Raw genomic sequence first — 26,769 nt, 5'->3', positions numbered from 1 at the left:
TGTTGAACGACAGCCGCAGCCGTGGTCAGAACACGTTAACGTAACGTTGTCTCCGCAATGGTGCTCACATTTTAAGAATAAATGACGTTCGAAATGCATAAAAGCACGGAAAGCAGCGCGAGCAGCAAAGCGTTGCCAAACCGAAACTTTAGAGAGGATCACGTGGTGGACAGGAAGTAATGGAGGTTTTGACAGGAGTGACCGCCAGAGGGGTCCCACGGAAATCTGTTCGAAACGGCCGCTCCTGTGTTTCCTTCCTCCATGATACCAATAGCCTCCCCGGTAGAGGCCGCTCTCAACTGCTCTCCCTAGCAGACGACGCCGAGTATGCGATGGTACTCTCTCCCGACAGGTGGCGCTTCGTGGACTTACATCGGAGACTGTAATGGTAGAGTTCCTTCGTGCGCGACATCACCGATACGGGACTTCTCGGCCACGGGCTGGAGATTTTAGAGAACCGTGTCCCAAACATAGATGGGTAGAAATCCAGCGAACCGGTAGAGGTGTAGGAAGGGAGTTGCCTCAGGACAGAAGCCGCCGATATTTCGAACAGAGACTGTTCTTCTTCTGGGCACCGTCCTCATCATTGGCATGGTATGTAAAGGGTTAGGTGTGACGTGTTTAAAGGTTCATGCGAATTGTGGGTCAACAGCCCGGAGGGAAGAAAGGGTCCGTGCGGGCTTCTACGGCCCGAGTGAATGGCTGCTTTGTTAGGGTGTGGAGGGGATTATGTGAACGTAGTGATCTAGGCTGCAGACCGGTTACAGAAAATGGAAGGTTCACGAACACGTGGACGAAACGGGACAACAGGCACGAATTGGCAAGCATAGCGAAATATAAGGAGGTTAGTGGTTACGTGGGGGAAAATTCCAGAACAAGCAAAGCTTTTTTTTTAATGATATTTGTAATACAAAGTTGTGGCATGCAATAAAGAATGCAGAAAGCAGTGGCCATGCAGAACATAACAGATGATAATAGGGGTAAAAGGGAAAAGCATATTTTATTTGTGAAGTGTTTCTAGGGTGCCTTGTGATTTGTTGATACCGGACGGGTGAAGAGCGCTGAACTTGTATATGAGATAAGACTTTCTATCACGTCTGTCACGTGTGGATCTAAACCCGGTTTCTAGAATATATAGTTTAATGTTGTCAAAATTGTGATCAGGAACGTTAAAGTGTTCGGCGACTGCTTTGGGGAGTTTGTTGGACGTGTCGGTTCTGTGTCCGGTAAGGCGGTTGTTCATTTGTTGGCCGGTTTCACCAATGTATTGCATAGAGCAGTCGCCACATTCAATGCAGTATATGACATTGGAGCTTGTGCATGTGAATGCGTGGTTAACGGGGTGGGTGTAATTGCTCGCAGGGCTTTTGATGGAGTTAGCGTGTTGAACGTGCTTGCATGTTTTGCAGCGCGGGAGGTTGCAGGGCCGTGTTCCCGTGTACGGGGCGCTCGTTCTGCTGATTTTGGCATTGACCAAGGAGTCTGCTAGGTTTTTTGCGCGTCGGTATGTCACCTGTATGGGATGGGTGAATATATTGCTAAGTCGGTCACTGCTTTGGAGGAGGGGCTCGTGCTTCTGTAGAATGGCTTTGATGTTTGGAAGTGCGTTGGAATATCTTGTGATGAAGCTTATTTGGCACGCGTCAGGATTTTTTCGGTTTTCCAGAACCTCGTTTCGATCGAGCGTGAGTGCCTTGCGACGGAATTCGGTTAGGAGGGAGTCTTCGTCAAGCTTCTCAGCGTAATCTGTGTCGTTTGAACAAATTCTGCGTAGTCTTACACTCTGCCCATTAGGAATTCCAACCTTGCAGTGGCGCGGGTGGTGACTCGTGTCCGTGTCCCAAACAGTACGTAGACATTTATCGACACGCTGTTAAAAGTGTAAAAGAGCGCGTAAGGGAACTCGAATCCGGTGTTTTTGTTGTTACAGATATACCAACAGCGTACACTGAAAACATCGAACGCAGACGGGTACGCAGAAACATCATAGCATGCGCAGCATGCTTAATTTTGTGTGTTCTCTGCGTGATAGTGCTCGGAGCGCTAGCTATACTACTCCTCATGTCTCTAAAGCTGGAAGCCACTGTTTGCCAGCTGTATTACTCACGAGTGCTTAAGCCTCAGCACCGCTCTGACCCGACTACTTGACACAGACGCCTATCCGTGCAATGACTTTTACGGGCATGTTTGCCGCAGTTGGACCAGAAGCGGGCGCTCTAGCTTCCTGGATGACACCGTTGGAATGTTCTACGACACACTCGCTGCAGCATTGAATTGCACGTCTGATCGGCCGCAGCAGAACGGTATACACGTTTTCTAAAGCATTGCATTGGATGGGCGCCAATACAGTATTTGACATCAAGACTGCTTTAGACAGGACAATGATGCGCGCTTACGACAATGATGTTTTGTTTTATATGTCAATGGGAGTCGACTATACTACCTTTTCCCTGGACGACACTGCCTTCGTCTCATCGTATCTCACCCTGAGGCGTTTCGAGACGAGAGTCATGCGACGGAAACTTCCAACAGACGAGACGGGTTTAATAAGGAGGCACCAATTTGTGCCTTACCCTGCTGCCGTTACGCGTCTTAGAATGATCCTCATTCCAACCATTTTACACGGCCCGCCGGTATTTTATGTCCTCGACGACCGCGGCATTTCCATCTATTTTAGTCTGGGAACACTCGATGTGCAGATAGGCAAGGAAGTTGTTGAACTCGTCAGGAACTTGTTGGACTGGACGCTTGAAAGTCAGTGGAGATATGGCCAAGTGAAGTCCTGCATCCTCGAAATGCGCAGCTTCATCAACCTATCGAGCGACGGCGACCCGGACACTTGGTCACAGAGTGTTTTCGATTTGTCGTAGGGCGCACGGATCGCGTTTGAATCCCTCCGAACGATTATCGAGCAAGCAGCGGTGCCGCCATCAGTAAGCGAAGAAGCACTGAAGGTATTCTTTGTGCGGTCCTGCATGATCTTCTGTGCGTCTAACTCGACGGGTTCTCCTCTAATAGCGAGAGAGCGATGCCTTATGGCAAGGATCACTAATCCAGCATTTTATGAAACTTTTCGCTGCATCAAAAACATATGCTTTTGCGTCCCTTCTTGCGTTTCGACGATGTTTAGAGAATCGAGTACAATGTAGCTTCATTATCGTTTATTATGTGTTGTGCACACTGTAAAAAATTTCACCGTAAAAAAAACGGGCAAATGCAAGGAAAGTTGGCTGCCAAACATTGGCCGTTTTTTTTACGGTGGCCCCGTATAAGTTGTGCGCGTGAAAAAATACTGCATTGGCCAGTAATTTTAACAGGGATACGCCGTGTAGCATTACCGTGCTGTGGTCGTTAAAAAACTGCATTGGCCAGTAATTTTAACTGGCATATGCAGTGTACCCTTATCGTGATGTGCCCGTCCCTGGAGCCCCCTTTTTTTTTCTACATATAATCGTAGCAATGAGAGCAGTTTAAGCAATGACCATGCGCAACACATTGTGATGTTTGTCACATTGGGATTTATTTTCTATGTACATAGTGATGAAAATGCGCCAGTGACCTCTGGCATCAAAACCCTGCAAAGAGAAAGGGAACTGTTACAGGGAGCCGGGCAATTGACATGCAATTATGCTCACCGTTTATTTTTTCAAAGGAAGAACATACGAAGGAACCATGTGCACCCATCAGTCAGCTCTGGCATCAAAATACTGCAAAGAGAAAGGAAACTGTTACAGGGAGCAGGGCAATTGACATGCAGTTATATTCATCGTTTATTTTCTCAAAGGAAGAACATACGAAGGAACCATGTGCACCCATTAGTCAGCTCTGGCACCAATATACTGCAAACAGAAATGAAACTGTTACAGGGAGCAGGGCAATTGACATGCAGTTATACTCGCCGTTTATTTTTTCAAAGGAAGAACATAGGAATGAACCATGTGCACCCATCAGTGAGCTCTGGCATCAAAACACTTCAAAGAGAAAGGAAATTAGACTCTCTGTTTTATTTTTTCAAAGGAAGAACAAGAAGGTGCACACAAAACGCGGAGACGGCACGGAACTTCATCTGGCAGCGTTCATAAGGACATCTGATCATGACCTTCTCGTATGTGCTGCTTCATATGTGGCACTATCTCTATATTCGTAGTGAACTGACGCGAGCACGAACGGACGTGGCATAGTTTCGTGGTTTCGGAGAGCAAATCGATTCGAGGCGACCGCCCTGGTGTGTTCTTGTAACGTCCCAAAATGTAACATCCGAGTTTTGCACAGTTTGCCGCCGTGTACACACACAATCACATGACGGCACGGAATTCTGCTCGCTTCATGTACACCTCTACGGTGGTCAACTGGCCCATCAAAGTGTTGAAAGCACAAGGGCACCTTCCGCAGCGATACATTACAACAAGAGCGCCTTGATCACGCTACGAGCCAGGACGTACACGCAGAACTAGGAAGACGCTTCACAGCAAACGCGAGCCACTATTTACTGGTGTCACGTAAGTTGAACAAAACCAGGCATATGGTGCACCACGCTCAAATCGCAAAGAACAGGATGTGCGAACAGAAATGTGCTTACCTGTCTACGTGCATTCACGAGATTTACAACAACCGCTTCGTCCTGCTTCGTCAACCATCGTCAGCGCACGATGTTCCGCTTCCGGCGGTTGCGAATGACGGCAATACCCCGTACTTGGCTTGGCCTTGCCTCCGCATTGAAGTTTTTGGCCGGCGCATGATGATGGCGCCACCGTTTTACGTAGTTTTCGCAGTATTTGTGATCACGGTAACACGCCGTCGTGAGATACTATTAAACGACCGTAGAAATCACAGTATTTTTTTACAGTGCACGCTTAGATTTGTGCTTGTAGAATAAATTCCGTGAGAATGTGACATCTCTGTGTCCGCTAGCGTCGCGGCGACGAGCGAATGTTGACTCCCTTGTTGCTGCGTGTGATTGTTCCAGGACAAGAAAGGGATTCCTCGACGTCGGCTTTCGAAACGAAAATTAGAAGCACGAAGTAATGTAATAAATGCGCTGTCACATGGTGGTCGTTAATGTGTTGCTCGCCCTCATTCCCAGATAGAATAGTTAGTTTTAGTATATCGTCCGCTGTCGCCTTTGCGTACGTAAGGAATAGTGTTGGTGGTTCTGCGCACTGCGCGAAGCTATCTTTTTGTTATCGGTGTGCGTAGAACCACCAACGCTATCCCTTACGTACGCAAAGGCCATAGCGTGCGATGTCCTGCGTATGAAGAGAGTACGTATACAGGGTCTATCCCTGGATTTGAAAAGGTTTATTGACGTGCTTCTGCGTCGGCAGGAATTACATGCTGCTTGTTGTCCTTCACAATGCAGTGAACGGAGATGCCAATTTACGTGGCAGGATGAGTCCTAACCCTTGAATGGAATCTCTACTCTGACTCCTACTTCTCCTTTCGGCTTTTCTTGCCACTTGTGTCCCTCGTGCTTTCCGAACGAATGGCTGCCTTCCACGTGGGCTACAATCTTAGCTCCGTTCTTGAAGCGGTGTAGGTCGTATTCGGCACGACCTCCCACATTCACGTTGTAGTGCTTGCCGCTTTTGCCACCTGCTTGAGCCGCGATCTCGATGCGATGCTGTCGAGAGGGAGGAACAGCATGCAGGCTCTGGTTAATTATGACTAGACAGCAGCTGCATGTGTTGCAGTGTGGATAACGTATGTAAGGATGGTGCTGTTGCCCTACTTACACGTGGTGGTGGAGGCTGGAAGTTGAACTTGGGACGACCCTAGAGATATTTGCAAGAAGGTTTAGTTTGTGGTTTTATTTAGATGTATCGTTCTTCCTATACTATGGTTGGATTTATTTGCAGTTAACGCCTGATATTCGCTGTCTTTACAGCAGGTGGTCAGTTACTAAGCAATTCAATTTTTGCTATGAGTGACTATGTTGCAGTTAACAAAATACATTTCTGTATAACATCAAAAGCCTGACTTTAAAAAAAAATCACGGCCACATACTCTAGTGTGTATTGTGATATGCATCAACAGATTGCGTATTTGCAAGTATACTCTATAAGTAAGAAGAGGAACTGAGTCCTATCTTCATACTTACAAACTGTGCGCTGGCCAGTGTCACGACTGAAAAGACGAAGAACATTATCAGTGGCAGATATGGAAAGCACCTCAACAACAACACTTACGACAGTACACATGGAGTCTCTACTGCTCAGTGCAGTCTCCCTCGCCAGTAAAATATTAGGTAAGATAAAGGAAAATATAGGCACAGAAGCTCTGGGGAAGACCTGCGTTGAGTTTTGCGAAATCTAGCGATACTGATATTATCCGAAGCATAATGACTATGAATGTCCCGAAAATTTGCATAAAAAAGAGAACGAAACGAAATAACAGTGGATCATTAAAAGTAAATATGTGAACGCAGATTCGAGTGGTTCAAAATATATTCGTTGAGTGAGTATAATGCGTGTAACAATGCTGATCATGCAGTAACTTACAAGGCACTTTACGTGCACTATCCTCTCCGCGCTGTATTCTGCATCTGTACCTTTTAATACTTTTATACGTACATCCTAAAAGGTGACAAATCGCCAACAAAGACTATGCCTGCACGATCTAAGTATCTCGATGTATAAAAAAACTAAAGAACGTACGCACCTAACAAACCAATGAACTCTCTTCAGATCCCACAATATTCAGAACGCAAACGTTGTATTCACTTACCAGCCAGGAGAGCGAAAATGCAGAGGAGCGTCTTTGAGGTCATGATGCCAAAAATCTCAGTCGTTTTCCACACTGTGACAACGAGGGGATTGTGATGAATCCAAAACCATGCCCGTCGCTTTTATATTCATCGCAGAGTATATCGTTTCCTTTGTTTGATTGATGTAAAGCCAAACTTATCTAATTCTTTTGTCGAGCTTCTCCTAATCAGACCTGGGATTCTCCGGCGTGGGGAATCCCAACTCACATATCGCCGTTGTTGGAAAATGGCGACATTGCATTATTTCGTGGAACTATTCGTCGTACAGGTGAGCATTGCGACAAGCGAAAGGAGTTGAAGGAAATTTACTCGTGCCAGGAAAACTAACAGGCGAAAATGGGGAACGTCCAGCACTCGCAAGTGAATAACATGAGTATTTAGAGAGATTGAACCATTCAAATCATTTGTTTTACTGAAAAACAAGCTTCCGTCCTGCGTCAGGTGGGACGACACCTTATGAAGGACGGACTGCGCCCGAAAGCTTTTTTTTTTTTAGTAAAATAAGTTATTTGAATGTTTCAATCTCTTCTTTAAATACTTATCTCATGCCAGGAACACGGTGAAAAACGGCATTATTTTGTGTTTGAGAGCCATACATTTTTGTTTCTGGTACACCCCAAAAACAGAACTTCACCGCATAGCACGCTGTGCGCCAACGATTACCAAGAACGATAGGGTTGTCGTTTCTGATTCGAAGAGAGAGATGGGCGTACGCCTTTTTGTGGCAATTTGGATACATGATAATTGCCACAAAAAGGCGTACGCCCACTCCCTCTTCGAATCGGAAGCGGCAACCCTATCATTCTTGGTAATGGTTGGCGCACAGCGTGCTATGCGGTGAAGTTCTGTTTCTACAGTGCACGCTGTGAAGCGTTCTCAAAAATGTAAATCGGGAGCACGCTTACTGTATCGCAGAAAAGGCTTTGTTTATCGATATGCAGCTACACGCAGCCTAGATGCATGGACGCTATATAATTTAAGAGATTCGCCGCACAAGTGGTGTTTGCCGTACGGACAGCTGAAAAGAAAAATTCTGTGCAGCAGAATCAAGTGCGCCCCAGTGTGGAGATGCCAGCATGGTCAAACATCTAGCAGAGAGGATTTTCTTTGGAAGTCAAACAGCGCGGTTAAACGGAGCACATTAAGACTAATGGCATGTCAATCAAACTTATGGCTTTGGTACAACAAATGATGATGGCAGAAACACTGGGATGCACTCGATTCGGGTGCACACATTTTTCTTTTCTGCTGTCCAATACAGTAAGTAAAACAATAGGCTACAGGACACTGGAGAAAAAAAGCAACGTTATGTAGCTTGACCTGTCCCAGACCCCTACTTCAGACAGCGCGGCAGTGAAAAAACGAAAAAAAAAATACCGAACAGCTGCCGACTTTTATGAGCAGCACGTCTTCGACGCGTCATGTAAGAGCTTGAACAGAGCACTGAAGAAACTGGCAGGTTGCATCTTGGAAAAACAAAACAATAACATTTTTAGCTAAAGAGGTGTGGGTTTGGTATAGTTCTGTGGCGGGAGTACTAGGGAGTAGTATAATGGGGTGTAGCGTTTGTGTCTGTTACGGAACCGAGGAAAAAGCTAGCGAGTATTAAAAGGTACTGTAGAGACTAGATCTCAGGGGCAGAACCAAGTGGAGCATTTACATCTTGGGCAGATATGGAGAACTGCAGGACGCGCGCTGTGCGAGAGGGTGTGTGTACCTCGTGGCCTTTCGGTATATCTAACCGCATAAGACCATGGGCAAAATTTGGCTCGCCTTCCGATTGGCTACTCACTATCTGGTTACACACGCAACGTTTCCGATACTACTTATGGAGATAAGCGATTTCACTAGTTCACAAGACAAAGTCATTCCAGTGGTCTATTACAGGTAGAATTAACCAAACACAGTTTCATGCGACTTCCTTTATTGAACAACAAGCATTTGATTTCGACAAACCGCGCAGGAGATTTCCAGCTGGAATCATCCAACGTGAACTGTTGCTCTGTGATGATGGCTTAGTACCAACGTGCGTAGTACCAGGCTCCTCAATCCTGAAATATTCAATCGAATTCGATTGGATGTGCCTCTATTGTTCAAACTTTTACGGTATCCTCCTCACCCATATTAAAACTCAAAGCTCTAAAAGAAACTAAGAATAAAAGATCATTTGCACAGAACCGGAATGTAAGCCCTAACACGCGTCCGGCTTCCTACATTCTTCAGAACGGGGCTTCACCACATAGCACACTCCTAGTCAGCCATTTTCCCAAATGGTTTCGCTCTTTGCCCTGATTTGCTGAAAGCGGGGGACGTACACCATTTTTGTGACATTATGTAGTCCATAATTGCCACAAAAATGGCGTAGTACCCCTGTTATCAGGGGAGAGAACGTTGTCATTCGGGATGATGGTTGGTTGGGAGCGTGTTATGTAGCGAAGCTTTGTCTTCAAAGGGTAGCGCTGTGCCGAAGACCCCCAGTCAGGCCGAAATGAGTGGCTGTAGATGGCATGCAGGTGGCATGCTTGATACGTAAACTCATACTTCACGTGCAGACATTTGTACACATTTTTTTATTTGCACACTGTGGTTCAGCATGTGATATGCACACGTGGTGAGCAACCGAGAACATTTCCATGTTCAATATCTGTTCAGGCTTCCCATTAATTGGAGTTTCCACTCATATAGCAGTCAAATAGTCAAATACCTTCATATGCGTAAAGAAAGATAATGCAAGGCAATGTAATTATAGTTAACATTTACGTGCGCAGGGCATGGCAACACAGCGGCACTTACGATCCGTTTTCACGTGATTTTTTTTCCCTCCGATAAGACCAACCGAGACCTACCGAAAATGCAACTATATGAATTTGCTTACATCTCTACTGCCCATCCATTTCGAAGGAAGCAGTTTTTCGCGGTTAGCAATGCTGTGCAAACGTCCACTAGTATAAAATCGTAAAAGGATCGCACCTCCCGCCCGTAGACGATGGAAGTTTTCGACTGCCATATCTGCGTTACATGGTACTTCATCAGGAGCATTTCCCCTTGATAGTACGGGCCCGTCCAGAGGCGGTCGTACTCCCTTGCCCCAGGAGTGGTGTCACTACAAATATCGTTGACAATGCACTGCAAAGAAGCCGTTTAACGAAATTGTGTAATGCACGACAGGTCTTCCAAAAGGTGTGAGCTACACAAAGCAGCACTGTTGCAAAAGACACGCACTCTTTCTAGTGACGACGACTACTACAACAACAACTTCATTTTAAGATCATGAATGGGGAGTTTCATCGCCAGTGGTGGTACTCTACCCCACTGCTTGTGGTGATGTGGGGAATGAAATAATGAGCCCCTTCACAGTAAGCATCGAAGTCCGATTGTGTCCAGAAACGTCAAAATGTTGTCCAAAGGTCCGTTGCCTGATTATGTACCATTTTGACCAACACGTTCTACTCATCCTATCATTCATAGGCGCCGACTGCGGGGGGGGGGGGGAGGCGGGGTACCTTGCACCTCCGGAATATGAACTAGGGGGTGGGGGGCGCCGCCTCCCCCGGGAAGTCCCGCTAAGAGTCTGACACCAACCTTTGGGGCTCGGCGCGCCCGGATTAAAACAGCGAAGAGGCGCCAACCCAAAAATGCATCTCGCAATTTGTAAAATATGTATCCGCCCACCATACTCATTATCACAGTAGAAGGTGAGGTGAAGAAACACTGAGGATGACACAACACATAGCCTGAATTTCGCCCAAAGCAATCAGATCAATGAAACGAAGCAATCAAAAAGGTACCAGCAGCTGCCAGTGAGGTGTATCGGTAGAATCTTCGGAACGCATATTCGTTGGGAGCGGGTTCAACTCCCGCTGCTCCATTTCATTGAACACATTCATTATATTGCGTGTGTGTGTGTGTTCGGAGGTTTACTCTTGGTTTTTCCTTCTACTACGAGACCGGTCACGGTCTGTAGGACAAGCACGCAGTACTAGAAACATCATCCGTGGCAGCGACGTTTGTGTAACGACGTCGCTACCTTTTTTGTGTCGTTGCTGAAGTGGTAAAGCGTGCCAGTAATCAAACTTGCACAACAATGGAGGAATTCAAATTAATCTGCAACTGTAGCATAGCGCCAGCTTGCAAACGAACGATTCAAGATGACTATCACAGACAGAGGTACGAAACAACCGATCAAGTACGTACTGACGAATGAAACGTTACTCCCATGACAAAGCCGCTTTCTGTTGAACGACAGCGTGCAGCCGTGGTCAGAACACGTTAACGTAACGTTGTCTCCGCAATGGTGCTCACATTTTAAGAATAAATGACGTTCGAAATGCATAAAAGCATGGAAAGCAGCGCGAGCAACAAAGCGTTGCCAAACCGAAACTTTAGAGAGGATCACGTGGTGGACAGGAAGTAATGGCGGATTTGACAGGAGCGACCGCCAGAGGGGTCCCACGGAAATCTGTTCGAAACGGCTGCTCCTGTGTTTCCTTCCTCCATGATACCAATAGCCTCCCCGGTAGAGGCCGCTCTCAACTGCTCTCCTTAGCAGACGACGCCGAGTATGCGATGGTACTCTCTCCCGACAGGTGGCGCTTTGTGGACTTACCTCGGAGACTGTAATGGTAGAGTTCTTTCGTGCGCGACATCACCGATAGGGGACTTCTCGGCCACGGGCTGGAGATTTTAGAGAACCGTGTCCCAAACAGTACGTAGACATTTATCGACACGCTGTTGAAAGTGTAAAGAGCGCGTAAGGGAACTCGAATCCGGTGTTTTTGTTGTTACAGATATACCAACAGCGTGCACTGAAAACAACGAACGCAGAGGGTACGCAGAAACATCATAGCATGCGCAGCATGGTTAATTCTGTGTGTTATCTGCATGATAGTGCTCGGAGCGCTAGCTATACTACTCCTCATGTCTCAAAAGCTGGAAGCCACTGTTGTCAGCTGTATTACTCACGAGTGCTTAAGTCTCAGCACCGCTCTGACCCGACTACTTGACACAGACGCCTATCCGTGCAATGACTTTTACGGGCATGTTTGCCGCAGTTGGACCAGAAGCGGGCGCTCTAGCTTCCTGGATGACACCGTTGGAATGTTCTACGACACACTCGCTGCAGCATTGAATTGCACGTCTGATCGGCCGCAGCAGAACGGTATACACGTTTTCTAAAGCATTGCATTGGATGGGCGCCAATACAGTATTTGACATCAAGACTGCTTTAGACAGGACAATGATGCGCGCTTACGACAATGATGTTTTGTTTTATATGTCAATGGTAGTCGACTATACTACCTTTTCCCTGGGCGACACTGACTTCGTCTCATCGTATCTCACCCTGAGGAGTTTCGAGACGAGAGTCATGCGACGGAAACTTCCAACGGACGAGACGGGTTTAATAAGGAGGCACCAATTTGTGCCTTGCCCGGCTGCCGTTACGCGTCTTAGAATGATCCTCATTCCAAGCATATTACACGGCCCGCCGGTATTTTTCGTCTTCGACGACCGCGGCATTCCCATCTATTTTAGTCTGGGGACACTCGATGTGCAGATAGGCAAGGAAATTGTTGAACTCGTCAGGAACTTGTTGGACTGGACGCCTGAAAGTCAGTGGAGATATGGCCAAGTGAAGTCCTGCATCCTCGAAATGCGCAGCTTCATCAACCTATCGAGCGACGGCGACCCGGACACTTGGTCACAGAGGGTTTTCGATTTGTCGTACGGCGCACGGATCGCGTTTGAAACCCTTCGAACGATTATCGAGCAAGCAGCGGTGCCGCCATCAGTAAGCGAAGAAGCACTGAAGGTATTCTTTGTGCGGTCCTGCATGATCTTCTGTGCGTCTAACTCGACGGGTTCTCCTCTAATAGCGAGAGAGCGATGCCTTATGGCAAGGATCACTAATCCAGCATTTTATGAAACTTTTCGCTGCATCAAAAACATACGCTTTCCCTTCTTGCGTTTCGACGATGTTTACAGAAACGAGTACAATGTAGCTTCATTATCGTTTATTATGTGTTGTGCAGGGCTTAGATTTGTGCCTGTAGAATAAATTCCGTGAGAATGTGACATCTCTGTACCCGCTAGCCTCGCGGCGACGAGCAAATGTTGACTCCCTTGTTGCTGCGTGTGATTGTTCCAGGACAAGAAAGGGATTCCTCGACGTCGGCTTTCGAAACGAAAATTAGAAGCACGAAGTAATGTAATAAATGCGCTGTCACATGTTTTTCGTTAATGTGTTGCTCGCCCTCATTCCCAGATGGAATAGTTAGTTTTAGTATATCGTCCGCTGTCGCCTTTGCGTACGTAAGGAATAGTGTTGGTGGTTCTGCGCACTGCGCGAAGCTATCTTTTTGTTATCGGTGTGCGTAGAACCACCAACGCTATCCCTTACGTACGCAAAGGCCATAGCGTGCGATGTCCTGCGTATGAAGAGAGTACGTATACAGGGTCTATCCCTGGATTTGAAAAGGTTTATTGACGTGCTTCTGCGTCGGCAGGAATTACATGCTGCTTGTTGTCCTTCACAATGCAGTGAACGGAGATGCCAATTTACGTGGCAGGATGAGTCCTAACCCTTGAATGGAATCTCTACTCTGACTCCTACTTCTCCTTTCGGCTTTTCTTGCCACTTGTGTCCCTCGTGCTTTCCGAACGAATGGCTGCCTTCCACGTGGGCTACAATCTTAGCTCCGTTCTTGAAGCGGTGTAGGTCGTATTCGGCACGACCTCCCACATTCACGTTGTAGTGCTTGCCGCTTTTGCCACCTGCTTGAGCCGCGATCTCGATGCGATGCTGTCGAGAGGGAGGAACAGCATGCAGGCTCTGGTTAATTATGACTAGACAGCAGCTGCATGTGTTGCAGTGTGGATAACGTATGTAAGGATGGTGCTGTTGCCCTACTTACACGTGGTGGTGGAGGCTGGAAGTTGAACTTGGGACGACCCTAGAGATATTTGCAAGAAGGTTTAGTTTGTGGTTTTATTTAGATGTATCGTTCTTCCTATACTATGGTTGGATTTATTTGCAGTTAACGCCTGATATTCGCTGTCTTTACAGCAGGTGGTCAGTTACTAAGCAATTCAATTTTTGCTATGAGTGACTATGTTGCAGTTAACAAAATACATTTCTGTATAACATCAAAAGCCTGACTTTAAAAAAAAATCATGGCCACATACTCTAGTGTGTATTGTGATATGCATCAACAGATTGCGTATTTGCAAGTATACTGTATGTATATGAAACGAAGGGGAACTGAGACCTATCTTCATACTTACAAACTGTGCGCTGGCCAGTGTCACGACTGAAAAGACGAAGAACAATATCAGTGGCAGATATGGAAAACACCTCAACAACAACACTTACGACACTACACATGGAGCTCTCTACTGCTCAGTGCAGTCTCCCTCACCAGTATTTACTCGAATTATAACGGATTCGCCCCAATCAAATCGCCCGTATTCGATGGATATTCTCAGTGTTTGCGTAAAATATTAGATAAGATAAAGGAAAATATAGGCACCGAAGCTCTGAGGAAGACCCGCGTTGAGTTTTGCGAAATCTAGCGATACTGATATTATCCGAAGCATAGTGACTATAAATGTCCCGAAAATTTGCATAAAAAAGAGAACGAAACGAAATAACAGTGGATCATTAAAAGTAAATATGTGAACGCAGATTCGAGTGGTTCAAAAATATATTCGTTGAGTGAGTATAATGCGTGTAACGATGCTGATCATGCAGTAACTTACAAGGCACTTTACGTGCACTATCCTCTCCGCGCTATATTCTACATCTGTACCTTTTAATACTTTTATACGTACATCCTAAAAGGTGGAGTTAGACAAATCGCCAACAAAGACTATCCCTGCACGATCTAAGTATCTCGATGTATAAAAAAACTAAAGAACATACGCACCTAACAAACCAATGAACTCTCTTCAGATCCCACAATATTCAGAACGCAAACGTTGTATTCACTTACCAGCCAGGAGAGCGAAAATGCAGAGGAGCGTCTTTGAGGTCATGATGCCAAAAATCTCAGTCGTTTTCCACACTGTGACAACGAGGGGATTGTGATGAATCCAAAACCATGCCCGTCGCTTTTATATTCATCGCAGAGTATATCGTTTCCTTTGTTTGATTGATGTAAAGCCAAACTTATCTAATTCTTTTGTCGAGCTTCTCCTAATCAGACCTGGGATTCTCCGGCGTGGGGAATCCCAACTCACATATCGCAGTTGTTGGAAAATGGCGACATTGCATTATTTCGTGGAACTATTCGTCGGACAGGTGAGCATTGCGACAAGCGAAAGGAGTTGAAGGAAATTTACTCGTGCCAGGAAAACTAACTGGCGAAAATGGGAAACGTCTAGCACTCGCAAGTGAATAACATAAGCATTTAGAGAGATTGAACCATTCAAATAATTTATTTTACTGAGAAACAAGCTTCCGTCCTGCGTCAGATGGGACGACACCTTATGAAAGACGGACTCCGCCCGAAAGCTTTTTTTTAGTAAAATAAGTTATCTGAATGTTTCAATCTCTTCTTTAAATACTTATCTCATGCCAGGAACACGGTGAAAAACGGCATTATTTTGTGTTTAAGAGCCATACATTTTTGTTTCTGGCACACACCAAGAACAGAACTTCACCGCATAGCACGCTGTGCGCCAACGATTACCAAGAACGATAGGGTTGTCGTTTCTGATTCGAAGAGAGAGATGGGCGTACGCCTTTTTGTGGCAATTTGGATACATGATAATTGCCACAAAAAGGCGTACGCCCACTCTCTCTTCGAATCGGAAGCGGCAACCCTATCATTCTTGGTAATGGTTGGCGCACAGCGTGCTATGCGGTGAAGTTCTGTTTCAACAGTGCACGCTGTGAAGCGTTCTCAAAAATGTAAAACGGGAGCACGCTGACTGTACCGCAGAAAAGGCTTTGTTTATCGATATGCAGCTACACGCAGCCTAGATGCATGGACGCTATATAATTTAAGAGATTCGCCGCACAAGTGGCGTTTGCCGTACGGACAGCTGAAAAGAAAAATTGTGTGCAGCAGAATCAAGTGCGCCCCAGTGTGGAGATGCCAGCATGGTCAAACATCTAGCAGAGAGGATTTTCTTTGTAAGTCAAACAGCGCGGTTAAACGGAGCACATTAAGACTAATGACATGTCAATCAAACTTATGGCTTTGGTACAACAAATGATGATGGCAGAAACACTGGGATGCACTCGATTCGCGTGCACACATTTTTCTTGTCTGCTGTCCAATACAGTAAGTAAAACAATAAGCTACAGGACACTGGAGAAAAAAAGCAACGTTATGTACCTTGACGTGTCCCAGCCCCCTACTTCAGACAGCGCGGCAGTGAAAAAACGAAAAAAAAAGAATAACGAACAGCTGCTGACTTTTATGAGCAGCAGGTCTTCGACGCGTCATGTAAGAGCTTGAACAGCGCACTGAAGAAACTGGCAGGTTGCGTCTTGGAAAAACAAAACCAGAACATTTTTAGCTAAAGAGGTGTGGGTTTGGTATAGTTCTGTGGCAAGGGTACTAGGGAGTAGTATAAGGGGGTGTAGCGTTTGTGTCTGTTACGGAGCCGAGGAAAAAAGCTAGCGAGTATTAAAAGGTACTGTAGAGACTAGATCTCAGGGGCAGAACGAAGTGGAGCATTTACATCTTGGGCAGATATGGAGAACTGCAGGACGAGCGCTGTGCGAGAGGGTGTGTGTACCTCGTGTCCTTTCGGTATATCTAACCGCATAAGACCATGGGCAAAATTTGGCTCGCCTTCCGATTGGCTACTCACTATCTGGTTTCACACGCAACGTTTCCGATACGACTTATGGAGATAAGCGATTTCATTAGTTCACAAGACAAAGTCATTCCAGTGGTCTATTCCACGTTGAATTCACCAAACATAGTTTCATGCGACTTCCTTTATTGAACAACAAACATTTGATTTCGACAAACCACGCAGGAGATTTCCAGCTGGAATCGTCCAACGTGAACTGTTGCTCTGTGATGATGGCTTAGTACCAACGTGCGTAGCACCAGGCAAGTTTTGTATTTGCACACTGTGGTTCAGCATGTGATATGCACATGTGGTAAGCAACCGAGACCATTTCCATGTTCAATATCTGTTCAGGCTTCCCATTAATACGAGTTTCCACTCACATAGCAGTCAAATAGTCAAATACCTTCATATGCGTAAAAAAAGATAATGCAAGGCAATGTAATTATAGTTAACATTTACGTGCGCAGGGCAAGGCTACACAGCGGCACTAAGATCCGTTTTCACTTGATTTTCTTCCCTCCGATAAGACCAACGGAGACCTACCGAAAATGCAACTATATGAATTTGCTTACATCTCTACTGCCCATCCATTTCGAATGAAGCAATTTTTGGCGGTTAGAAATGCTGTGCAAACGTCCACTAGTATAAAATCGTTAAACGACCGCACCTCCCGCCCGTAGATGATGGAAGTTTTCGACTGCCATATCTGCGTTACATGTTACTCCATCAGGAACATTTCCCCTTGATAGTACGGGTCCGTCCAGAGGCGGTCGTACTCCCTTGCCCCAGAAGTGGTGTCATTACAAATATCGTTGACAATGCACTGCAAAGAAACCGTTTAACGAAATTGTGTAATGCCCGACAGGTCTTCCAAAAGGTTTAAGCTACACAAAGCAGCACTGTTGCAAGAGACACGCACTCTTTCCAGTGACGACGACGACTACAACAACAACTTCATTTTAAGATCATGAATGGGGAGTTTCATCGCCAGAGGTGGTACTCTACCCTACTGCTCGTGGTGATGTGGGGAATGAAATAATGAGCGCCTTCACAATAAGCATCGAAGTCCGATTGTGTCCAGAAACGTCAAAATGGTTTGAGCGCAGAGCGTTGGTGGCCCGAATTCGGCCAGGGACCAAGCAATTTTGATAGGGAGAAGGAATGAGAGTCCAGCTGGCTAAGAGACCCAGAGATTACGGTTCCAGAAGGTTTCAAACGTGGGCAATGAAGAAGAATGTGTTCCAGCTCCTCCACAGCACTGCAGCCACAGCACCTGAGAGAGTAAACTTGTCTCAAGTGGTAACGCCACTGAGCCCACTTGGCAATCTAAACTAGCCTACGGTGCGAACCTGTTAGATTATTAGACATGTGATAAACCGTAATCAAAACATTTCTTTTTGTGCGTGAACAAACTGGTGCTAAAAGCCAACGCCATTTGGATACAGAAAGTCTGCTCATTGCCTCCTCTCCCTCCTTCGCTACGTGGACATTAAGAACCAGCATTCGCCTGCTACAGCGATTGGCAGTTCTGCGAATTCAAGAACTCACAAAGGACTGCAGCTCACCTGGACTGTGCAGACCTAAATATTTAGACAAAAAGCGGGAGACGCGTTCCAGAAAATCAGTTTGGAGAAAGGATGAGACCATTTTGTGCTTTATTTCCAAGTTTTCCCATTTAGTGCGCGGGGACGTTAAGTCACAACTCGCAGACGAGTGTGGTTCATCTGCATGACCACGACCGCTGAAGGCACATTCGTGATTGGCTACAGCTGTTGAAAACACAACCCTGATTGGCTGACTCTTAATTGTTACGTCACGTCGACGAACGCGCAGGCTTTCTGTATCTAAGTGGTGTTGTAAAAGCACACATACCCGAACTTCCCAGTTCCACGTTTGTGACCATGTCGTCTGCCAAGTGCCCCTGCGCCATGTGGACATATAAAGTCAGGACGTGATCTGCTTCAACCAATCGCCACAGACAGTCTCAAACGCAGGCTTTCTGTGGCTTCCAGTGGCTGCGCATACGGCCCATGGCGGCTCGTCTCCGAAAGCACGGTCGTGTTCGGTATTTTGGCGGACCCTAACTGACTACGTCACGTCGTTTAAGCCATCAGGCTTTGTTTGTCTAAGTGGCGTTAGAAGTACGCCAATTCCAGTATTTCGGCACCATGCGAATGCTGCACGTAATTATCTAATTAAGGTAATCGACGAAGGGTTTGAGGGACGAAGGGACACACACACACACGTTTCGTTTGCGTCTCCCTTGTCCCTTCGTCCCTCAAACTCAAGGATGCAGCCTTCGTTGCTGAACATAACACGCGCCGGAACTTCTGCCCTTTTATGCAGTTTTCTGAGTTTCCCAGCACTAGAGTATTCCGTGAGCATGTCGCTCATGCGTGTGAATACACGGCATAGGCGCCGACTGCAGGGGGGGCTCTTGCCCCCCCGGAAGATGAAGTAGGGGGGGCGCCACCTCCCCGGGAAGTCCCGCTAAGAAGCTGACACCAACCTTTGGGGCTCGGCGCGCCCGGATCAGAAGAGCGAAGAGGCACCAACCCAAAAATGCATCTTGCAATTTGTAAAATCTGTATCCGCCCACCATACTCATTATCACAGTAGAAGGTGAGGCGAAGAAACACAGAGGATGACGCAACACATAGCCTGAATTTCGCCCAAAGCAATTAGATCAATGAAACGAAGCAGTCTAAAAGGTACCAGCAGCTGCCAGTGAGATGTATCGGTAGGATCTTCGGAACGCATATTCGTTGGGAGTAGTAAGTACTGACCACGACTATCCGGAAACGCTACAACGCTTCTGGACACGTTTAATTAGCAATTAGAGCTAATTGGGACCCCCCACATTAATCAGCATCATCCAATGAGTCGTCACACTAATTGGGGAGCGTCTAACTAATGTCCAGACCACCCTGTGCGTTTCCGGATAGACGTGGTCATAAAAAAGAAAAAAAATAGATAGAGATAGAGTGGAGAGAAGGAGTTTAGTTGAAGATCAACGACGCCATCTTGAAGAAAGCGGTCCGGAACGGCCGCTGACCATCGCCGGGCGACGGAGCACAGAGGCAGGTTGCAAAGCATCGCAGCTATGACCACCAGTTCCGGACATCCTGTGACGTCAGCTGTGACGTCATCATGGCATGTCTGGGCAAGTTAGGGCAGCTCTGGACATGTAAGGAGAAAAACACTCGTAATACAGAGGCTGGGAAAGCAAGAGTATGCAAACCATCAATAGCTAACAAGAAAATAGAATTAGTTACACAACAAATGATCCCACCACAACAGGAGCGCAGAACGATGCGACTGCTCTATCCGACAGCCAGGCAGAGAACTGACTCGTAATGGTTTTTTTCTCCTGTGTAAGCCCCGCAGCTGCACCCCCTAGCGGTTACTTTCTCAACTAATCTCACAACAAAATTATTAAGAATCACACCAGCGCTACTCCCGTTCCCAAGGCAGAAGAAGATAGAAAATGGCGGGGATGCCCGGATAACAGCAACCAGCACCCGACATGCACTGACACGAAAATCACAAACAAAGCGGGAAGAAAGTTGGCGAAAGCATTAGTTACACAACAAATCAGCTCACCACAGCAGGAGCGCAGACCGATGCGACTGCTCTCCGCGACAGCCAGCGAGAAACTGACTGGGACGCCGCTCCACGGCCGCTACGCATGCGCGCTCCTAGCGCCCTCTGGGGCGACCACCTTCGAGAGGCTAAGAGAGAAGAGCATTCCTGCGCCCCCTGCTGGCCGTTTTCATTGGTCGTGACGTCATCCTATTGTCTCAGGGCTACACTGTTTTTTTTTCACTAATGCTCCTCTAGACAAGGTCAATCTACAATGAAGCCACGATATGACGTCATCATGCACCTGCGTTGCTCAAGGACGCGTGCGCTCTAGACAGGGGAGCTATTATTTATTGAATCACTATCCCAAGATTATTTTCTTTATACTTCTATAACGATTGAATAGGAAACTATTGCAGAAGAGCACCTGCATGAAAGCTGACCATAGGAATTCCAAAGTCTTACTAAATGAGACTTGCAAAAGAACAAACTATCCTAACACATAACTCCATCGACGGCTAATAAGAGGACTAGGCACTCAACAAATCAACACAGAGTACGGGTAACAAGGAGCGCAGAACTCAGGGCAGCACTATCGTCAAGACAACAATGTTTCTTGTCAAAAAAGAAAAAATACAAAGCGTCAACAAAGGAAAGCATGCATATCGGGGCATGTCAGAACACGTCAGGACAAATCGCACGACTGCTGGGCAACGGAGGAAAACAAACACTTGAACAGAGTGAAAAGACACTCACCATCATTTTTCACGTTCACAGCATTCCCCCATTGGAAATCCGCTCGTCACAAAATCCACCTGCATCGTCGAACACCATTCACCAGTGACGAACCACACATCCGCACCCCATCAGAGGCAGACAGAACCCCAGTGAAACTAAGCTCTTCCACTGACGGCCAACGCAATTGCTAGGAGCAGAATTGACGTGTCCAGACCCGCTAGTGTCCAAGAGAGAAGTGAATTCTTGCGCCCCCTGCAGGCCGTTCTCATTGGTCGTGACGCCACCCTATTATCTCACGGCTACACTGTTTTTTTCCACTAATGCTCCTCCAGACAAGGTCAACCTGAAACAATAGTGTTGCAGTATGATGTCATCATGCAGGTGCGTGGCTCAAGGACGCTTACGCTGTAGACAGGGGACCTATTATTTATTGAATCACTATCCCTAGATTATTTCCTTTGTTCTACTATAATGATTGCATAGGGAACTATTTCATTCCCAAAGTATTACTCTACAGGAAAAAAAAATGGTTCAGCAAGACATGTCCATCCCAGCCAAGAGCCATGCACCTAACTGAATGATGACGCTTTGTTCCTCCTGAATGAAGTCACACACCTGTCCCCCTCACGATTACACTCTGAACTAAATGAATCGCAAAATTATTAAGAATGGCTCTACTCCCATTCAAGGCAGCACTATCGTCATCGTCAAGAATATTCCTTGTACAAAAAGAAAAAAACTACATGTAGAAGGAAAGCATGTCAGAACAGGCCGAGGCATGTCAGCGCATGTTTGTCAGACAACAAGGGGGAAAAAAGCGAAAAGAAACAAACAAGAAAACCAGTATCAAACTATTTCTAAGCACACGCACTCCTCTTATTCAAAAACAGTGCTCATCATAAATCCGTCCAGGGCAATACACACCATTTTTCTATTGCTACACTTTTTTCCAGTAACGGTCAATGCATTGCTACAGACTGCGTGACATCATCACATCCTGTCTGAAGAAGAAGACAGCGGCAAAGACTCCTATTATTTATTGAATCGCAAGATTATTTCCTTTGTCCTACTCTTAATGACATTCATTCTCTCATTAAAATTCAACAAAAAGCACCCTGCATATTAACGATTTTCACCCCAAAGGCTCATCATGGTCATTAGAATTACAGTAAACTACGACTGCTCTTTTAAAATAATGAGTGAGACCACTCAACATCACCTCCAGGCTTATGTAATACATGACCCTTTCTATGCTCATACATTCGTTGTCTGAGGCTACACCTGCGAGCAAAAATGCGCGAAAGCCGGGTGGGCAAAGTTCCATTCGCGCATTGCGTGCAAAAAGGCGCGAAAGCCGGGAGCAAAGTTCCATTCGCGCACGCCAAAGCACAAGACACAGAACGCCTTTACGGGAACAATGATGGCATTCCCACCATATTGATGATTTTCTACCTTGCATTGCAGTTTAGAAAAACTACTACAAAACTATAATTTTAGGAGCTCTTTAAAATTCTACTTTCTATGGAAACTATAATTGCCCTATTACTTGGGTCGCTATTAATGAAGTGCTCCAATTTTTTCTCTCTTCCCATTTCAGCCGTGTCATGCAGTGAAGCAGACTCACATCAAAAATAATTAATTTATACTGGGGGTGCCGTGCTTCAGGAATTCCTATCCTGCACTCAGATGCAAGCATTTCTTCACGGATACCTTTAACAGCTGACTTCCTCAACATACTGAGCTCCTAACAACATCTAACAAACAATCAGAGAAACCCTCTTCTCAGCTGCACCATGCGACCTTCTTCTGCGTAAAATCTGTGATTTGAGGAAGAGAGCAGCGAAAAATTGCGCGCACTTGTGCTTGGCTTAGAAAACGTGAAGCATATGCTAATAAACTAAGAGAAAGACACTCATGTCTCGTATCTGATAGTGCCACATACACAGACGCATTGCCCTTGCGCAAAGAAAGCACAGGACAGGGACACACAAATTTTCTTAGGTGAGCAGGGAAAAGGCTTAAGACCTCAGGTCACCACACATCGCCACGCACACATCGCCACATCGCCACGCCGCCACTGCCGACACATCGCCACGGCTAGCACAACATGACACCAACAAGATACTAGCAGCGGGAAGAACTGCAACACTGCTAAACAAGACCAGACATGCCATGATGACGTCACAAATCAGGAAAAAAGCACACGCACGCACAGGACAACGCATTAAACACACGGAGCGCTCAGGAATAATCGTAGCGTTACCGCACATCGCTACGAAGCTCAACGTCTAACACAAGACGACAGCAACAAGATATTAGCGAAGGGTAAAAATTGCAACACTACCGAACAAGTCCAGTCATGTGACATCGCATACAAAACACTGCTCATCGGGGAAAAGGCCTAAGCCTGCGGCGGATTATCATAGAGCATACACAACTTCATTTTTTCTATTTTGCGTAAACTAAACACGGTCTGCTTGGAAAACGACGTACAAATTTTCTTAGGGAGCAGAGAAATATAGAAATTTCTACTCCGTGCTCAGATACCAGCATTTCTGCTCAAAAACCTGCAAAATTAAGCACTGCTTACTTTGTCAAGATATCGAACACCCAACAAAATTAAACAAACAACCCCACTTCCACTGATAGAACACTATTCAGCTTTTACGCAGGAGGCTTTCTTCTACATAAAAGTAGAGAAATTAAGAAAAGTGCAGCGAAAAATTACACGCACTTTTGCTCGCATACCTATAAGAGAGAAAAAAAAGTATATCGACACCCACGCTAATAAACTGTGACAAAGACACCAATTTCTGCTATCAGATAATTATTGCATAATGCTAAATACTCATTTGCATTGTCCCTGCGTGAAGAAAGCACAGGACAGGGATACACAATTTATCTCAAGCGAGCAGGGAAAGTCACTTCTACTCGAACAGCTTAATACCATAAAGTCTGAATTTTTGCAAAGCAAATAAAGCTTGAATAGCGCTACAAACGTGACAGACACATACTAACAAACAAACAAACACTTCTATTCATTTCTATTGATAAAGGCGTAAACCACACTACAAGAACAAAGCACGCTGCTTCAGGAAAGCGTATCAAATGCATCGCAACAGGACCGGCTCTCATAAAATAGCCTTCCCAAAACGAAGACTTCACCAGGTTCGCGAGGTAATTCCATTAAAAACGCTGTCGGTCTATCCTACAGATAGCAATGCAAGCGCTGCTACCCTTATTTTTTAAACCACTATTCCACGCAATAGTACATAAAAGTATCACTCGTGTTACATGAAAGGGCACACACAAGGAACTTACTTGTCAACTGGGATCCCTGGTTCAGGAAAGCGCGCGCGCCCGTGCGCACACACAGACACACACTCAGATTTTCACACTCACAAACACAAAGTCTATTCTCACAACCACATAAATCCATATTACTCCTCAGGTCAATAATTATCCTACCATCGTCAAAAGATGGCTCACTCTCGTATGCGGTCGCAAAGCGATAGGTCCTCGTTCCGGATGTAATAGGATATCGCCACTCGACCGACGCGAACCAAAAAAAGAAAGAAAGGAATGCACGTTCGCTATACCTCCACAAAGAAAACGGTGCCGTGCTTCTACGCAGCGCTCATCATACAGGAGTGAATTGTCTTCTTCGTTTTCCTTTTATTTTCTTGCACCCGTATATTTTGCAAGAATACTATAGAGACCCAACAGAGCAGTGCGCTCCCATCAACACACCTTGGGCTGACCTTACACACCTGAAGCCTTTCCTGAATACATTCTGCTGGCGCTGGAATAAAAAGATTTATCGCCAGGGTACAACAATGTCAGTTCTGCTTCCATTTAAGTGATAAAACAGTGCGCCTGCTCGGGGAAACGGATCCCGCGCGTCCAAACCGCGAGGCCCGCGTTGTGCTCGCACGGGGAATCGCGCGCGTCGCACGGGGAATCGCGCGTGTCCAAACCGCGAGAACGGGCCCGCGTGCGGCTCGCGTGGGGCGCTGTTCGTGCGCACTGTTTTATCACTTAAACGGAAGCAGAGCTGACATTGTCGTACCCTGGCGATAAATCTTTTTATTCCAGCGTCAGCAGAATGTATTCAGAAAAGGCTTCGGGTGTGTAAGGTCAGCCCAACGTGTGTTGATGGGAGCGCACTGCTCTGGTGGGTCTCTATAGTATTCTTGCAAAATATATGGGTGCAAGAAAATAAAAGGAAAACGAAGAAGACTCCTGTATGATGAGCGCTGCCTAGAAGCACGGCACCGTTTTCTTTGTGGAGGTATAGCGAACGTGCATTCCTTTCTTTCTTTTTTGGTTCCCGTCGGTCGAGTGGAGATATCCTATTACATTCGGAACGAGGACCTATCGCTTTGCGATCGCATACGAGAGTGAGCCATCTTTTGACGATGGTAGGATAATTATTGACCTGAGGAATAATATGGATTTATGTGGTTGTGAGAATAGACTTTGTGTTTGTGAGTGTGAAAATGTGAGTGTGTGTCTGTGTGTGCGCACGGGCGCGCGCGCTTTCCTGAACCAGGGATCCCAGTTGACAAGTAAGTTCCTTGTGTGTGCCCTTTCATGTAACACGAGTGATACATTTATGTACTATTGCGTGGAATAGTGGTTTAAAAAATAAGGGTAGCAGCGCTTGCATTGCTATCTGTACGATAGACCGACAGCGTTTTTAATGGAATTACCTCGCGAACTTTGTGAAGTCTTCGTTTTGGGAAGGCTATTTTATGAGAGCCGGTCCTGTTGCGATGCATTTGATACGCTTTCCTGAAGCAGCGTGCTTTGTTCTTGTAGTGTGGTTTACGCCTTTATCAATAGAAATGAATAGAAGTGTTTGTTTGTTTGTTTGTTTGTTAGTATGTGTCTGTCAGGTTTGTAGCGCTATTCAAGCTTCATTTGCTTTGCAAAAATTCAGACTTTATGGTATTAAGCTGTTCGAGTAGAAGTGACTTTCCCTGCTCGCTTAAGATAAATTGTCTATCCCTGTCCTGTGCTTTCTTGACGCAGGGACAATGCAAATAAGTATTTAGCATTATGCAATAATTATCTGATAGCAGAAATTGGTGTCTTTGTCACAGTTTATTAGCGTGTGCGTCAATATTTTTTTTTCTCTTATAGGTATGCGAGCAAAAGTGCGTGTAATTTTTCGCTGCTCTTTTCTTAATTTCTCTACTTTGATGTAGAAGAAAGCCTCCTGCGTAAAAGCTGAATATATATAATATCTGAGCACGGAGTAGAAATTTCTATATTTCTCTGCTCCCTAAGAAAATTTGTACGTCGTTTTCCATGCAGACCGCGTTTAGTTTACGCAAAATAGAAAAAATGAAGTTGTGCATGCTCTATGATGATCCGCCGCAGGCTTAGGCCTTTTCCCCGATGAGCAGTGTTTTGTATGCGATGTCGCATGACTGGACTTGTTCGGTAGTGTTGCAATTTTTACCCTTCGCTAATACTTGTTGCTGTCGTCTTGTGTTAGACGTTGAGCTTCGTAGCGATGTGCAGTAACGCTACGATTATTCCTGAGCACTCCGTGTGTTTAATGCGTTGTCCTCTGTGCGTGCGTGCGTGTGCTTTTTTCCTGATTTGTGACGTCATCATGGCATGTCTGGTCTTGTTTAGCAGTGTTGCAGTTCTTCTCGCTGCTAGTATCTTGGTGTCATGTTGGGCTAGCCGCGTGGCGATGTGTGGTGAGCTGAGGTCTTAAGCCTTTTCCCTGCTCACCTAAGGAAATTTGTGTATCCCTGTCCTGTGCTTTCTTTGCGCAAGGGCAATGCGTCTGTGTATGTGGCACTATCAGATATCAGACATGAGTGTCTTTCTCTTAGTTTATTAGCATATGCTTCAGGTTTTTT

At 45.9% G+C, this 26,769-nt stretch overlaps 3 protein-coding genes across 3 annotated transcripts in view; 1 reads left to right on the top strand and 2 right to left on the bottom strand.

The window, feature by feature from the left end:
- The window catches only part of LOC135385189 (cytochrome P450 3A6-like), a 142,344-nt gene that overhangs the window by 60,926 nt on the left and 54,649 nt on the right, over positions 1-26,769 (top strand). The window lies entirely within an intron of this gene.
- On the bottom strand, positions 5,280-6,829 carry LOC135385190 (uncharacterized). Its single transcript, XM_064614386.1, has 4 exons — positions 6,724-6,829; positions 6,098-6,123; positions 5,733-5,771; positions 5,280-5,620 (listed from the first exon to the last, which is right to left on the bottom strand). Exons 1-4 carry the CDS (start codon positions 6,764-6,766, stop codon positions 5,396-5,398), a joined length of 333 nt encoding a protein of 110 aa, XP_064470456.1. The 5' UTR covers positions 6,767-6,829; the 3' UTR covers positions 5,280-5,395.
- LOC135385191 (uncharacterized) lies at positions 13,222-14,857 on the bottom strand. The gene is made up of 4 exons (XM_064614387.1): positions 14,752-14,857; positions 14,045-14,070; positions 13,675-13,713; positions 13,222-13,562 (listed from the first exon to the last, which is right to left on the bottom strand). The coding sequence occupies exons 1-4, from the start codon at positions 14,792-14,794 to the stop codon at positions 13,338-13,340; spliced, it is 333 nt and encodes a 110-aa protein (XP_064470457.1). The 5' UTR covers positions 14,795-14,857; the 3' UTR covers positions 13,222-13,337.

Source organism: Ornithodoros turicata, chromosome 2 (assembly GCF_037126465.1).
Source record: "Ornithodoros turicata isolate Travis chromosome 2, ASM3712646v1, whole genome shotgun sequence".
Classification (NCBI taxonomy): domain Eukaryota; kingdom Metazoa; phylum Arthropoda; class Arachnida; order Ixodida; family Argasidae; genus Ornithodoros; species Ornithodoros turicata.
This window is presented reverse-complemented; position numbering and strand designations above follow the sequence as displayed.

Excerpts from the sequence above, each read along its gene's own strand:
- LOC135385190 (XM_064614386.1), bottom strand. The coding sequence starts at position 6,766 with ATGACCTCAAAGACGCTCCTCTGCATTTTCGCTCTCCTGGCTG. Across the intron at positions 6,124-6,723 it reads CATTTTCGCTCTCCTGGCTG|TCGTGACACTGGCCAGCGCA; the intron begins GTAAGTGAATAC and ends TCGTCTTTTCAG. Across the intron at positions 5,772-6,097 it reads CACTGGCCAGCGCACAGTTT|GGTCGTCCCAAGTTCAACTT; the intron begins GTAAGTATGAAG and ends AAATATCTCTAG.
- LOC135385191 (XM_064614387.1), bottom strand. The coding sequence starts at position 14,794 with ATGACCTCAAAGACGCTCCTCTGCATTTTCGCTCTCCTGGCTG. Across the intron at positions 14,071-14,751 it reads CATTTTCGCTCTCCTGGCTG|TCGTGACACTGGCCAGCGCA; the intron begins GTAAGTGAATAC and ends TCGTCTTTTCAG. Across the intron at positions 13,714-14,044 it reads CACTGGCCAGCGCACAGTTT|GGTCGTCCCAAGTTCAACTT; the intron begins GTAAGTATGAAG and ends AAATATCTCTAG.